We start from the raw sequence: 17,120 nt of genomic DNA, 5'->3' as shown, positions 1-17,120 counted from the left end.
AGCGTACTGCTAGAAACTCCAATACAATGTTGAATGGCAGTGCAAAGGAAGACATCTTTTACTTTTTGACAGAAAGAAAAGCATTAATTTTTCAACATATTAGCTCTAAGATGTTACAGAAGCCCTTTGAGTAAGTTCACTTCTAGTCCTAATTTGCAAAGAATTTTTTTCAATCACAAATAAGTGTTCAACTTTTTCAAATGTTTTTTCTACCTCTGACTATGTAATTCTGCCCTTTATTCTATTCATTTTGTCCTTTATTCTACTAATAAATTAATACCATAATGATTTCCAAGTGTTAAAACAACCTTGGATTCTTGGGATAAATTGCACTTAGTTGTGGTATATAATCATTTTTATGTTTCCAGATTAATAACACAAAAATATCATTAAGGGCTTTTGTGTCTACATTCATAGTGGATATTAATCTATATTTTTTATGGTATCTTTGTCTTTGATATCAAAGTAATACTAGCTTTATATAATGAACTGGGAAGTGTTCCTTCCTCCTCAATTTTCTGAATGTGTTTATGAAGAACAAAAATTATTCCTTCTATAGTATTTGATGAAATTCAAGCCATCTGGTTCTGGGTTTTTTATTGCAAGAAGAGTTTTACTTGCCAATTAAATTTCATTATCTTTCAAAGGGTTATTCAGATTTTTTATCTCCTCTTGAGACAGATGTATTAATTTGTATCTTTTTAGAAACTTGTTCATTTCATGTAAACTGTGTAACTTGTTGGCATAAAGTTTTTGGAAAATCATCTTATTCTTTTATTTTCTACAGGTTCAATAGTGGTATTCCCTCCTCTGTCACTTCTAACTTTGGCAATTTGCAATCAGTCAAGAAAACGATTTTCCAAGTTTGTTGATCATTAAAAAAATTTTTTTGATTCATTGATTTACTGTTTTTTCTAATTTCTACTTTTTTGCTTTCTGCTCTAGTCTTCATTATTCTTTTTCCTCTAGTTGCTTGGGCAGCAGGTTACTTTTTTTTAATATGGTTTCTTAAAATGGATTTTATATTACTGACTAGAGAACTTTGTATTGAGATATATATATATATTTATATATATGTTTAAAGTTAATATTTTTCTCCAAGAGATGTTTTATTACATTCCATAAATTTTGATACACCTATTTTAAATTCAGTTCAAAATATTTTCTAATTTTTCTTGTAATATCTCCTTGACCCATGAGCTATGTATGTTATTTAAATTCCAAAATATGAGGAATTTTTCAAATTTCCAATTGCTATTTATTTCTGATTTATTATTCTTGGGATCAAAATATTTTTTAAATTATTTTAATCCTTTTAAATTTATCAAGAATTGATCTGTGACCAAGCATCCTGGAGAATGCTCCATGAGTGCCTGCAGTCATTAAGTGGAATTATTTAAATCACCATTCAAGTTTCTAACTTACTCATGAGTGCACAATAAAACCAGACCCAAACCCACAGATTAAAGGTTTTGAAACTTAACTACTGTAACTGGAAGCTGGAATCCACCCATAGATGAAACTTTTACTGTGAAACAAATTGGGTTAATATCTATTAAAGTAAAACAAAACAAAAACTTTAACAGTATCTAAGGAATTTTTACATAATTCAGAGAGTATACAATATACAATATGAACTCTTGTTTCTTCTCAACTCAGCAGAATTTTGAGGCATCCTTGTTATTGTAGGCATCAGTAGTTTATTCCTATTTATTGCTTTGTACTATCCCATTGTAGTATCCCACTGCTGCTCTTTGTCCTTTAATTTTTTGTGGAACATTTGGGTCGTTCAAGTTTTGACTTTTTTTTTTTTAAGATTTATTTATTTATTTATACAAGCACTGGGTACAGTCAGAAGCGTGGGAGGGTGAGATAATTCACCAGAGCCAGAGCAGTGAACAGAACAGGCAGACTGACGAAATACACTTCTGAGGGGAGCAGCGGGTGCGGCAGGAGAGGTCTGTCGCGCCATGTGGGACCAGTGCCGGCAGCCCGGGATTGAACTGGCACTGCAGAGGGCCAGCTTCGCAGCCCAGCGCTCAACCGCTGCACCCCCAGGGGAGGCCCTCAAGTTTCAACTTTTGCAAATTTAGGTGCTGTCAACATTCGTATACAAGTCTTTGCCTGGGAATATATTCACTTCTCTTGATTAAATACATTGTGCCAATTTTAAGAAATCACCAGTTTTCCCACCCACAGTACATATGAGCTCCATCTGATCATATCTTCACCATCTTTGGCATTGTCGACCAACCCTTACAATTTCAACCATTCTAATGAGTACAGAGTGGCATTTCATTTTGGCTTTAATTTGCACTTTCCCAGTCAATAACAAATATTAAGTTTTTTTTTCATGTATTTATTAGCATTTGCATATCTTCTGCAGGTAAGTATTCAAATATTTTGCCTGTTTTTAGTTGGGTTGCATGTCTTATTATTTAGCTTTAAGATGACATATATATATATTTTTAAGATCCCTTTTAGATATTAGATACAAATTGTTAGAGCTATTTGTCACTCTTTTCTCCCATTCTTTGGCTTGTCATACTTCCTTTTGTTGTTTTTTTAATGATGTCTTTCAGAGAACAAACGTTTTGATTTTGGTGAAGTCCAATGTAGCAATTTTAATTGAAATTTATTTTCTAGCTTTATTACATTGTGGTAAAAAAAAATGTGCTCTCTGTCATTTCAAATCTTAGAAATATATTGACTTTCTTTATGGTCTACTGAGTTTTACAACTGTTTCATGGGAACAAAAATTTAATATATTGTATTTAAAGGACAGAAAGTAGAAATACAGATTTTTTTTTCATTTTTTCCATATATTTACTTTTTATTGAATTTGTTAATTTTACAGAGTTCTTTCAGTGCCAAACCATTTCTGAGACTTCAAAGGAAGAAATGGCTCAATAGATAGCCTCATCAACCCATCACACAGTATACTAAAACTTGATTGATGTGCATTTTGATAATTTCACAATCTCTTTTAAAAGTTATAATGAGTTGGAATTTTAAATCTGCTGATCTTCAGATTTCTAGGGCAGTATACCATTAAACAACATTTCCACATATTCATCTCAGTTCATTCCGCAATAACATAACTCCCAACAAAAGCTTGCTGGAAAAAAAATTCCATACTTTTCAGGGAAGAGAAGTGGGTCAAGGTCCAAGAGATTTAGATTTTTGGTTGCAAGGGGCCACATGCCACACTGACATATTTTTATTGATACACAACTAGGTATTACCAGACTATCTCATTAGATGGAAAGAAACTATCAGTAATCATGGGCAGTGTCCTTAAGTCCCTTTTAAGAACTAAAAATTACTGGATATTTTAAGCTGCAATTATCAAAAACAGAAGTGCTTTATCACTTTTCACCCCAAATGAACAACATAAAGACACAATCAAAGGTTGATAACAGAGCTATCACAATCTCACACAATCACTACATCGATAAAGTGTCCAATATTTTAAATATTTTATTACAAGCATATCTGGAATTCTGAAAGATCAGCCTGCCAGCTGACCTCTTTTCACCAGCCCTTGCATTCTTGACTGTCGGGGCGACCTTTTTCTTTGAGGGTCTGTTGGAGGTGGGAGACCCCTCTGCAAGGACTAATATCCCTTTGTCATCCTGAATTCCTGACCTAATTGTATGGCTAATCCTGAGATAGATTTTTCTAAAGCAAATATGCTTCGGTCATATTTAAGATCAGAGTGTAGCTTCCTACTGAGAGAATGACTTTCAGTAAGGAGAGCTGTGGTCTCCTCACCTGCTCTTTCATTTCAGCATAGACTTTCTCCGAGTTCAGTTCCACCTGCCGCTTAAACTCTTCCAGAGCGGCATCTGCCTGCTGGGCCTGCAATCTCTGAACTTCAGTCACACGAGTTAGTTGTTCTTCTTTTTCTCTAGGAAAGTTCAGAAAAGTTTCAAAGTTAAGATATAAAATAAAAAAACTCATCAGAACTAAAAAAGTTCAAAAGATTGAATCAAAGAATAGTATTTAACCCTCTCTAAAATAAAATTCAGATTTCAATTGTTTTTATCTAAATTCTGTAAAATTTCATAAAAAGTTGACAATAATCTATTTTGGGGAAAAGTGGAATAGCCATATACTGTGTGCTATGATGAGGACACAATTACTTTAAAAGATTTTCCTTAAAAAACAATTATTTAAAACCATGTATCTCAATCAACTGATGAATGGATAAACCAAATGTCATATAGCCATACAATGGAATATTATTTAGCCTTAAAAAGGAATGAACTTCTGACCCATGCTACAACATGCATGAACCTCAAAAGTTTTATGCTATGTGAATGAAGCAGACACAAATGGTCACATGTTAGATGATTCCAATTATGTGAAATATCCAGAATAGATAAATACATAGAAAGCAGATTTGGGGCTCCTGGGGGTTGGGAAGTGATTGCTAATGCATATGGGTTTTCTTTATTTGGTGAGGAAAATGTAGAATTAGCAAGTAATGATGGTTGCAAATTCTTATGAATAACCTAGTATCTGCTGAATTTTAACTTTAAGATATGAATTTATAGCATATGAACTACATCTCAGTTTTTTTAAAAAATGTGCCAATAGAAAAAAATGTAGTATGCATGTTAACAGCAGTTGACCTGTAGGGTAAAAAAATGCAATAAAACAAAATTATTCTACTATCCTCTAGTAGACTTGCTGAAAAGAAATAATAACTGTCTCACTTCTTTATACCTCAAGCTAAAATAATATAGTATAAAAGTTACAACAGAAAGAGTTGCATATTTACAGAAAAAAAAATTAAAGACATTAGGTTATAAATGCATGAACATTAATAATGTTTAATACTGAGCTCTGATTAGGTGCTGGGCACTGTGAAAACTATTTATATACATCCTCTCATTTACAAGAAAACTTGTATAGGAGTATTATTATATTCCGAGTATTACTGAACAGAAAATTGGGCCTGGTGAATATTTTCAAGGCTACACATTGAACAACAGGTCACGCCAGGACTCCAGTCTGCTTCTAGGGCACCTGCTGTTTGCTACTATAACGTTTTCCCGATTTCCCAGATGCCATATTCTATGATCTGAACGTGTCCTCCCCAAGTAAGATTTTTTGTTTGTTTGTTTTGTTGACATTTTTTATTATTATTTTAATTTTATATATTTTTTTACATCATTTTTCACTTTTGCACAATGTATGCATTTTCATCTTGGTTATAGTCCCCATACAATTCCTCCCCCCTTGCTTTGATTCTCCTCCCACCTCCCTCCCCGATAGTGTGTCTCTGGTTTATAGTTGCTAGTGGATTTTGATTTTTACTTTATTACAATTAGTGTTTTTCCTAGTGCCTTATTTAGGTTTTCTAAATTCCTGCTATGAGTGAGACCATCCAGTATTTTTCTTTTTCTTTCTGGCTTTTTTCTCTGAGCATGATCCCTTCCAGCTCCATCCATGTTGCTACAAATGGCATGAGTTTATTTTTTTTTTTATTGCTGAGTAATATTTCATTGTGTATATGTATCACATTGTCCGTGCTGGTACCTTGATCCTGGATGCCCCAACTTCCAGAACTGTAAGAAACATATTTCTGTTGTTGACAAGTTACCCAGTCGGTAATATTATCTCATAGCAATGCAAATGGACTAAAACATCATAAGTAAGATTATTTTGGCTCACTTTCCCTACTTGGGAAAGTTTACATATCTATAAAACATTAGACTATTGAAGATATGAGAGGATGGAGTGATTTAATGAAAATAAAATTCTCCAGAAACAGTGCATTGGGAGCTGGGGAAGACATTTCTCAAACAATGATGCCACTTTCTTTTAACATTAGGGTAAAAAGTCATTTGAACTTATTAGTTATTCAGATCTGAGTCTGAAACCCCCTGTAAGATATTAATTTCTAAAGTTTTCAAGAAAAAATACATGTCCTATAAAACATCAAAAAACTAACTTCCCCCAAACTGAAAATTTTTCTCAAAGCTTAAATGGCAAAAAGACTGAAGAGAAAAGAGTCTCCTACTTTCTACTTTAACAGCCCCTTTGTAAAGAAAGGTGGCATAGTATGTAAGATTAGCGCCCCCATGTGTTTGGGCATATCTGCAAATAAGAAGCTGAAGCATACACTCTGTATCCATCTGTCCTTTATTTTTCATTTTCAGTTAACACTTGTGTCTATGTTTTCATATCCATGCACACATCCACATATCCACACATCTTGCTGCCTCAAGTAGGCAATAATCTATATACCCCTGTGATAAACAAAGCCGTCTCTCTACCCCATCTCTTTTCTTCTAGGTTTCTGCCTCACAGTTGTGGCCACCATTTCAATGACCCACTGGGTCATTATCAATATTCTGTACCAAGGTGTATGAGGACCTGCAAGGGAGGAAGACATTTCAGACCCTGCTGCATGCCACATGTATACCCCCACCACTGCATTTTATAGCACCGTGGTACAGGCTTCCGGAACTTTTTAAAAAACTTTTGTATTATTTGTCCACTTCAGTTGACTATTTAAGAGGAAGCTGAATATCTTGTTGTCCTCCCTTTTTCTTACATGTGGTTAAAATAAAACACCTTTCATCTTATTTCATTGCCAAATTTGAGGCCTTAATATTAGTGATTTTTTTCCCCACTTAATGTTAGTATTCGCCCATAACAATGGTGAGTTGTAACTGGATGTTACATTGAAAACTGATTCAAGAGCCATCGCTGCATAAAAGACTGAGCACTCTGATGGCTAAGGAAATTTTAATTTGATTGGACATTTTCAGTCCCCAATATTATTCTGCCCAAGAAGCAGGAAGCCTTGCATTATATGTCTGATAACCCAGAAATTAACATTGAATATTTTGTTTGAATACTCAATATTTGAATATTAAAACAGCACATGAGAAAAACAAAGTCATATAAATTCTACTGGGAACCTTGACCTAGACGTAGGTTTGTAAATATAACAGACATCTGCCACAAACGCTGGGTCACACATGATGAATGGACATCTGCTCTGGTGTGATGGACCAAACTGACCTGAAGGGGCTGCCAAGAATGCTCTATTGAAATAATTCTTATACCAGGCTCAGAGAAAAAGGCTGTTGCAGTAAATGAATACTGTCCCCATTGCGGCAGGCTGGGGTTAGGCAATGCAAGGGCTTCACTCTGCCATAAAGGGATTACAGTGAACAGTTCATCCTGTGCTATTTGTTCATTTTTGAGGTCTCCTAGGAGAACTTGGGAAGACTATTTCACAATTAAGGTTATAATTTTTCCTTTGCTTTGTCAATCTGTCTATAAATAGAAGTTACATTGGAAAATATTTAAAAACTTTAAAATGCATATATCATATAATTAAGAATTAAGTACGATTGATTAGTCAAAAGAAAATCTTGCCAATACATTTCATAAATATATATGACTATGGCTGATTTATTGACCTTGTTCTGTGTTACGAGTCCACAGTTTTATGTTTTTGCCCAATAATTTACATGAGCTGTTTAGCTTATATAAACACTTTCAATTCAATGGGACAAATATTTTCTCTATATCATCTTATTCTTACCAAGTTCAGTTCACTGACTTTATAACTAACTTATGACCACATAAAGCAGTCATAAACTTTAGCCATAATTAGGTATATCTTAGAAACCATATAAAAAGATTGCTAAAATAAAACCCCATGCAATATGGTACATTGCTTTTAATTAATAATCTCTACCCTGATCTACAAATAGCAAAATTATTTTGTATTAAATAACAAGCATTGGGAAATGTGTGAAATCTGCCAACTAGTTCCCAATCCTAATACTTCTGCTGAGCTCATTTAGTAATAAAGTTAAATATCAAAGAAGGCCTCACTCTGTGTAAATCAATGTTTCTTCCCAGTTAATCCATGGCAAATACATTGAACTCCACTAATATTTAGGAATATTCCTTCTTAATATAAATAAAATATGTCTCTAAAAAAAGAGATGATGATCATTTTAATGAGGTGTCCATTTTAATTTCCATCAAAGTGATGAATGGAAACTTTGAGCCTTTGAAAAAGAAAGAAGACTACTCCTCACTAACACAGCAGAATTCCCTTTTACAATGATTCCAAATAGTGTATCCTGTAAGAAGAGGGGTGGGAGAAAAGTGACTTTGAAGGTTATTTCTTTCAGTGGAACTAGTTGTAGGACTGAGCACAAATGTATCACTCAAATGCCTTAAAGCTGGGCCTCCAAGAAGATAAAAAGGTAGGAAGAAAATTTGTTTTCAGCTCTGATTTATTTATAAAATGCAGTGAATTTTCCTTGCCTGCATATATAAAAGATAAAGAAAAAAGAAGCAACATACTTATACAACCACAAGCCAGCTCAGATTAAAGGATGTCTGAAGTACTTGATTATTCCCAAAAGGCAATAAAATGTAGGGGACTAATAGAGTACAATTTAGTATTTCTTGAGCTTTACAAGCTAACATTTATATGTCCAGGCCAAGCATAATTTGAAAATCTTCTCTTTGCACATTTGTGTACCAGTACTTTTGATAATGATGGCGGTGATCCAACATATATTTATAAGGTTTCACATTACAGTATACTTCATTTGCTGCCAGCTTGGCATCTCCACTGGAAACTCCAAGAAAAACAAAACAAAACACTTCAAACAAGTCTGAAAAACAACTAGAAGAGCCTCCATTCCCCTTCCAGCTCAGCTGGAAAACAAGACTTTCAAGCAATTGTATCACCCATGTTCATGGCTGCTTATTGGTACTTGATTTAGAGCAAGTCGGTAAAAATACTTGGACACAACTATAACTTAAAAGGCACTAAAATTAATACCTTTCACTAAACATGATAAATGAATAAACTTTGACCTCATTCACATGACTATCAAGACTAGTGGTTTCTGCTGAATTCTTTTTAAAATATTTTACATGGTAAATACTATAGACACAGACTTCAAAACTTCAAGAGTCAGAAAAGACCATTAAGCACATAGTAAAATGGAAATTAGTATTGTTTTTAATATTGGAAAGATGACAATGCTCCTCAAATCAATCTATAGATTTAATACAACTACTATCAAAATCCTAGTTGATGTTTTACAGAAATTGACAAGCTAATCCTAAAATTCATCTGAAAATACAAGAGAACCCATATGCCCCAAACAATCTTGAAAAAGCAGAACAAAGTTGAGGAATCACGTTTTCTGATTTCAAAATTTATTACAAGTTACAGTAATCATGCCAATGTGCCACTGGCATAGGATAGACATATAAATCAATGGAAAAGGTATAAGTTTCCAGAAATAGACCTTTACATTATTAATCAGTTACTTTTTAGCAAGGATGCCAAGATAATTCAATGGGAAAAACAGTCTTTACAACAAATGGTGCTGGGACAACTGGATATTCATATGCAAAGGAATAAAGTTGGATTTCTTCCCTATAAAATACACACAAAAATGAACTCAAGGTGGGTCTGAGACCCAAATGTAATAAAACTATAAAACTAAAAAACTATAAAACTAAAACTGTAAAACTCTTAGAAGAAAATACAAATTTTTGTGAACTTGAGCTCAATAAAACCTTCTTATATACAACACCATAAACATAAACAAAAAAATGAAATAGAGACAAATTGAACTTCAACAAATTTTGAAAACTTTTGTGCTGCTATGGATAGCATCTAAAAGTGGTGGTATGGTATGGTAATATGCACCTGAAGGGTGTGATCCTATCCTCCAAGTCATATACAATGTCATAAACTAACGTTATCTAGACAACAAAAAGACAATCCACAGAATGAGAGAATATATTTGTAAATCATATATCTGAAAAGAGACTTGAATCCAGTATATATAAAAAGATGAATAGCAAAATTTAAAAATGGGTGAGGAATCTTAATAGATATTTCTCCAAAAATACAAAAATGGTAAATACATGAAAAGAAGCTCAATATCATTAATCTCAGAAAAATGCAATTCAAAATCACAATAAAAAAAAAACCACAATGAGATATTAGTATATATATCTACTTATGATTAAGTAGGTAATTTTAAAAGACAGATAATATAACAAGTGTTGTTTGTTTTGTTTTCCCCTTACTTTGCTTGGGCTTTGTAGAACTTGAATCAGTATACTTATATATTTTATGAAAACTGGAAATTTTTTGTCTATTAGTCGTTTAAATATTTCCCTGCTCTATTACTTTCTCCCTTTTCCTTCTGTGACTCAAGTTATATGTATCTTATACATTGTTATTGTTCTGTGAGTCCTGGCAGCTCTCTCTCTTTTGTTCAGCATATTTTTTCTCTTAGTCCTCAGATGGGCTAGTTTCTATTGATCTCTCTTCCAGTTCATCCTGTTTTATAGTCAGCCAAGTTTTTAAATTTCAAATATTGTGTTTGTAACATTTTCTGTTGAGATTTCCTAGAATGCATTCACTGCTACTAATTTTTTTAATCTTCTTGAGCATAATTCTACCAGCTACTTTAGAATTTTAATCTGCTAATTCTAGCATTTACTTCATCCTGGGGCAGTTTCTACTGATTGTATTTTCTTTTAAGAATGAATAAATCCTGTTTTCCAGTTTGTTCTTATGTCAAATAATTTTGGTTTTTATCATTATGAATGATACATTGTAGAGTATCCTGGATGTTGCTAATTTCCTCTGAACAATACATATGTATGATTTTAATCACTTGTTTTTGCAGTTAATTAACTTGACTGAATTCAAACTATAAATTGTGTCTCTTCTATGGGAATCTAGCCAGTGATTCCACCCAATCACCAATTATAGGATAGCTTGATGCTCTAACCAATGAGGATAAGCATAGCCTCTAGTCCTACGTACCTGTGGATACAGATGGAGATTCCTCTAGACCAGAAAGTCCAGTCAGCAACCTTTTCCAAAAGATAAGTACAACTAGCAACCTACCAGTAGGGAAACTGAATCAGCAATGAGAAACCTCACAACACAGAATAAACTAGGACCAGATAGTTTCATTGGTGAATTCTAACAATCAAGGAACAATTCATTACAATCACACTCAAACTTTTCCAAAAACATTGAAGAGGAGGTAACATTTTCAAATTCATTTTATAGGACCATAGTTAACCTGATACGAAAGTCAAATAAGGATGGCACAAGAAAACTACAGTTCAATATCTTTCATAATGATTGATGAGCAACTTATCAACTGTCAAATCAAAAACAATATAAAGGATCACACAACATGATCAAGTGAAATTCATCTCTGGGATATATTAATGGTTCAATATATGCAATCAATAATAGATATTATATATTAATATGATGAAAAATAACAATCACACGATCATCTCTATAGATACAAAAAAATGTGTTTGACAAAATACATCATATGTTCATGAAAAAACTTTCAGCAAATTGGGTATAGATGGTACACACCACAATATAAAAAAAGTCATATATGACAAGCCCACAGCTAATATCATACTCAATAGGAAAAGTTGAAAGCTTTTCCTCTAAGGTCAAGAATAAGACATGGGGGCCTCCCCAGTGGCGCAGCGGTTGAGCGCTGGGCTGCGAGGCTGCCCGCAGCCTCTGAAGCACCAGTTCAATCCCCGGCGGGCCAGTGAGGGTCCCACATGGTGCGCAGACCTCTCCTGCCATGCCCGCTGCTCCCCTCAGCAGTGTATTTCATCAGTCTGTCCGTTCTGCTCCCCGCTCTGGCTCTGGTAAATTCTCTCGCCCTCCTGTGCTTCTGACTGTACACAGTGCTTGTATAAATAAACAAACAAATCTTTTAAAAAAAAAAGAGTAAGACATGGGTACATGGGTGTCTACTTTTATTCAACACAGCACTGGAAGTCCTAGCCAAGCAATCAGGCAAAAAAAAAAAAAAAAAAGAAAGAAAGAAAGAAAAGAAAAGAAATTAAACGAAAACCATCCAAATTGGAAAAGAAAATGTAAGTGTCTGTTTGCAGATGACATCATCTTTTAAATAGAAATTTCTAAAGACTCCACCAAAAAGTGTTAGAACTAATCAAAAAATTCTGTCAAGCTGCAGGATACAAAATCAACACACCAAAATCATTTGTGTTTCTATATACTAACAACAACAATCACCTGCAAGAGAAAATTAATAATCCCATTCACAAAAGCATCAAAAAGAAAAAACTGCTTAGAAATAAATTTAGCAAAGATGGTGAGAGGTTTATGTGTAACTTTAGTGAAAGAAGTTATAGAAGACAATCATATGAAAAATAGGCCATGGACATGGATCAAAAGAATTAATATTGTCAAAATGTCCAAACTACCCAAATCCATTTGTACATTCAATGCAATGTCTATCAAAATTCCAATGAAAATTTTCACAGAAATAGAAAACACTATCCTAAAATTTATATGGAACCACAAAAGATGCACAAAAGCTTAGTGAAAGAAATCCTTAGAAATAAGAACATAGCTGAAGCCACTTCCTGGCTTCAAACTGTATTACAAAGCTATAATAATCAAAATGGTATAGTGCTACCATTTAGAAAAAGCCCTAAACCAATAACACATAATTGAAAGCCCAGAAATAAAGCTGTGCATATATAGTCAACTAATATTTGCAAGGGAATAAAAACTAATCAATGGGGAAATGACGGTCTCTTCAATATATGAACTGGGAAGCCTGGATATTCATATGCCAAAGAATGAAATCTGACGCTTATATTAAATCATTCACAAAAATTATCAAACTAGATTACAGATCAAATTTAAAGCTTGAAACTATAAAACTTCTAGGTGAAAATGGGACAAGCTCTTGATAATGGTCTTGGCAGTAATTTTCTAGATGTGATACCAAAATCAAAAGTAACAAAAGCAAAAATAAGTCAGACTACATTAAAATGAAAATTCTGCACAGCAAAAGAAATGACCAACAAAATGAAGAAACAACCCTACATAATGCTATAAAATGTTTACAAATCATGTATCTGATAAGCGGTTAATATCCAAAACACAGAAGGAACTCATATAAGTCAACAGCAGAATAATACTACTACTGATAATCCAATTAATAATGCACAGAGGACAAGAGTGGACATTTTTCCAAAGAGGATATTCTAGTGGCCAATGAGTAGAAGAAAACGTGCTGACCACTGGGGAAATGCATGTCAAACCATAATGAGATATCACCTCAAACCTGTCAGAATGGTTATTATCAAAAAGACCAGAGTAAAGATGTTGATTAGAATGTGGAGAAAAGGGAATCCTTGTACATTGCTGATGGAAGCACAAACTGATATAATCACTATGGAATCAACAATGGAGGTTCCTAAAAAAATTAGAAAACTACCATATGTTCCAGTAATTCTACTTCTGAATACATATCTGAAGGTAATGAATTCACTATTTCAAAAAGATATCTGCACCCTCATATACATTGCAGCATTATTTTCAACAGTCAAAACATGGAACAACAAAAAGCATTCATCAACAAATGAATAGAGAAAGGAAAATAAAACACACACACACACACACACACACACAAACACTGAAATATTAGTTAGCCAAAAAAGAAGGAAATCCTCCATTTGTAATAAAATGGATTGACCTTGAGGACATTATGCTATGTTAAAAAGCTAGACAGAGAAAGAAACACTGTATGGTCTCGCTTCTTTGTGAAACCTAAAAAAACCCAAACTTAGAAATACAGAGCAGACTGGTGGAGGCTGATTTGTTGGATCTGGGGGAGGATGCATGAAATGAGTAAAGGTGTTCAAAGGGTAAAACTTCCTGTTGTAAGATGAGTAAGTTCGGTAGATAAAATGTATAGTATTATATACAGTGCAGTATATATAGTTAACAATGTTGTATTGTATATTTAAAAGAGTAGATCTTAAAAATTCTCATCATGTACCACTAAAAAAATTAAAGTTAAATATAAGTACATCATTTGTAATATCTTGGAAAGTCATGAGTATTTCTTAGGACAAATAATAAAACCATGTTTAAACATCCACAGGAAACCTTAGAAGATTTTCTCCATTCTTCATCCACCTAAAAGGACATGTTTTGAGTTTACAGCAGAATCATCATTTAACCTTTTATGAATTCATTCTATGAAGTACTGATTAAGCTACTATTTTAACCACTAACTTATACTAAGGAACAAAGTTATGTGGGAAAACTATCTTTGTAAGAGGTCCCCATCAAGTAAAGGAGAAAGACAAGGACCAAATATTATAACGAAGTTTTGAACACAGTCTTGGAAAACAAATGGAAAGGATTCCACTTCATTTAATGAAAAAGGTGGGGATGTCGACTGCAGATCTCTTCCGTAGGAATCTCCATTCTATTATGTGAATTAGACCAGCCTTCTTAGGGGCCTCTCCGGGGTAAGTGGGCTTACATACCACAACAGTAAAGGTCGAACTAAGAGAGCCAGAAATACATGCAGTGTAAGTCTGACTCAAATAAAACAGCAATGGTACCACTGCAGGCACTCAATAAGATTCAAGGAAACTATGATGATCCAGTACTAAACTGCTAGAGATTTTTCTCTTGCTACTAAGAAAAATGTTCAAAAGAGGTATGGTAACATCATTTTTAAAGGTCCAAAGGAAGTCTCTTCTGACAAGCACCTTTAATTGTCAATGACTTAGGTTTACCCACAGAACCATGTCCCCAGGCTCAATACTCCAGTCTCCAAGAACCATGACTGGTTGAAGCTTGTTAGTTTGGGATATAATGAGCAATCTTCAACTATCCAAGAATCTCAAGAAGATAAGGATATCAGCTAGGAAGGCCATAATAAATCTTTTGACATTTACTGGATTTGAATCATGATTCAAAAAAAAAGAAAAACTGATCCTGGCCTCAATCTTCCAGACTTCATTTTCAATCACTAGGTCACACTAGCAACTAAGAAAAGTATCCTACTGAGATCTATTCAGTCAAATAACGCAGAAAACTTGAAATAAGTGAAAGAAGTATAGGTGCTCAGAGAACCTACAAATTGATTAAGAGGAAAAAGAAAATGCAAGGAAAGTAATCAAATATTTTGTGGCAATTTGTAAACACAATAGGAATACAAAAAAATGGAAAGAGGCAGTGAGATTATGTAAAGCAAATCAATCTCAGATAATCAGATTTGTGTATAAAATAAAAAATAAAGCAATATAAGTAAATTTAATGAAATGTTTAAACAGTAAGGTTTACATATTAATGTGCTGCACTAACTTCTGCCTAGGATATGGGTCTATAAATAAAATAATTCTACCTCAGGAAATAGAAAAGAATTCATATCTTTATGGTAAAATAGGAAAATCTTGAGAAAATAATTCTTAAAGACAGAATAATCAACATGTATAGTGAAGAAAAATTCCTTTAAAATCTTTAAATTCTTTAAATGCCAAAATAAATCCCAGATCTAATGTTGTTTCCCTTTATGTTTTATATATTTAAGAAATTACTGATTAAAAGTTCCATGTATAAATTATACATCATACATACCAAGCTACACACATACCCACCAATACACCTTATTTTAGAAGCAGGGTTATATCTGTAAATAGCAAAGAAATGTAGGTTCTTCCTGTAAAATGGCAAAGCCTAATATTTTAAAATAAGTGCAGAACCACTTCTTGTTGCTAGGGAGAGGAAAAAGGCAGTGTGAAGCCATTCAAGCAGAATGATAAGTAAACCAAAGCCAGATCAAAGGAATAAAGAAGAAAGGCTGAAATGCGAAGCTGAAATATTTATTTCCTTCAAAACATCATCCATGCCTTGTCCCTGGGCGGTTCAATATTTCAAAGTAGCTAGAAAATATTCTCACTTACATTCATCACTGTGCAAAAACAAACCAAATTTTAGGTAGGCAAATTTTCTCTTTATTTGCCAAATATAAATATAATATTTATCATTGAGAGAAGTTTTCTGCATATAATAAATTACTTCTAAATTATATGAAATATATTTTAAATAGTATTTTCCAGTTTTTAGTGACAGATGCTGTTAAAAATCACCATATAACCATAATTTTTAAATGTCTTTGCAAATGAAATAGAGTGAACATTTATTGAGTGCTTACTATGTTCATTATAGTGCAGAGCAGTTCACTTAATATCTCATTTCACTTTTATAACTATAAAGGCTATTATTCAATTTTTTTTGTAAGAATATGTTTAGAAGAGTTAAGGAATTTGCTCGTTTATCTAGTAAATGGCAGACCAAGAAATTAAACTAGTCCATCTGACTTCAAAGTCCAAAACGCTTCTACTACATCATGTTATTTCTTTAAATCTGTATAAAAATTTATAATTTTAACTAAATCACCATGTGATGTTCATTACTATGCTTTTTCCTTATATAATATTATTTGCATATCAAATCATTTTTTCAAATTACTCTGAGAACATTTGAAAGCTGAAATGTTTATCAAGCATTTGCTTAATGCCCATTATAATCCAGGATTTGTGCTTGGTACTAAAATACAGAAACAATCAAGATGTAGTCTCTGCTTCCAATATGGGAAAGAAAATACACTCTACTACCATTTTCAGTGTGATAAAAGCTACATGGTAAAATGAAAAAGCTATGAAGAAAGAAGGACCAGAGGAATATATTTTACCTAGAATACAATAGAAAACTTTATTTTCCTTCTTAGTATTATACTTCCCATGAAATTAAGCAAGTATCCATTAGCAAATCACCTGTGAGAATGACCCATATAAAAATGCTAGAAATAAGCGCTGGTAAAGGTGTGGAGAAAAAAGGAACCCTCTTACACAGCTGGTAGAAATGTACACTGGTCCAAGCCCCATAGAAAACAACATGGAGATTTCTCCAAATAGTAAAAATAGATCTACCCTACCATCGAGTAATTATACACTACCTAAAGAATGCAAAAACACTAATTCAAAGGGATATATGCACTCCTATTTTTGTTACAGCACTATTTGCGATAGCCAAGTTATAGAAACAACCTAAGTGCCCAAGGACAGATGAGTGGATTAGGAAGATGTGGCATATAAACACAATAGAATACTACACAAATCTATAATAAAAAAGTTGAAATCTTGCCATTTGCAACAAGCTTGGATGGAAATGAAGGATATAATATTAAATGAAATAGTCAAAAAGAGAAAGATAA

General features: G+C 33.2%; 1 protein-coding gene across 1 annotated transcript in view; it reads right to left on the bottom strand.

Annotated features, from left to right (window-relative positions):
* Window positions 1-17,120, bottom strand: part of CEP112 (centrosomal protein 112) — a 358,230-nt gene that overhangs the window by 206,290 nt on the left and 134,820 nt on the right. The window contains 1 exon segment of the mRNA XM_037492830.2: window positions 3,775-3,910. Within this exon segment, the coding sequence (XP_037348727.1) occupies window positions 3,775-3,910 (136 nt within the window).

The sequence above is a fragment of the Talpa occidentalis genome, unplaced genomic scaffold (genome assembly GCF_014898055.3).
Source record: "Talpa occidentalis isolate TD23 unplaced genomic scaffold, MPIMG_talOcc4v2.1 talOcc4.7, whole genome shotgun sequence".
Taxonomy (NCBI): Eukaryota; Metazoa; Chordata; class Mammalia; order Eulipotyphla; family Talpidae; genus Talpa; species Talpa occidentalis.
This window is presented reverse-complemented; position numbering and strand designations above follow the sequence as displayed.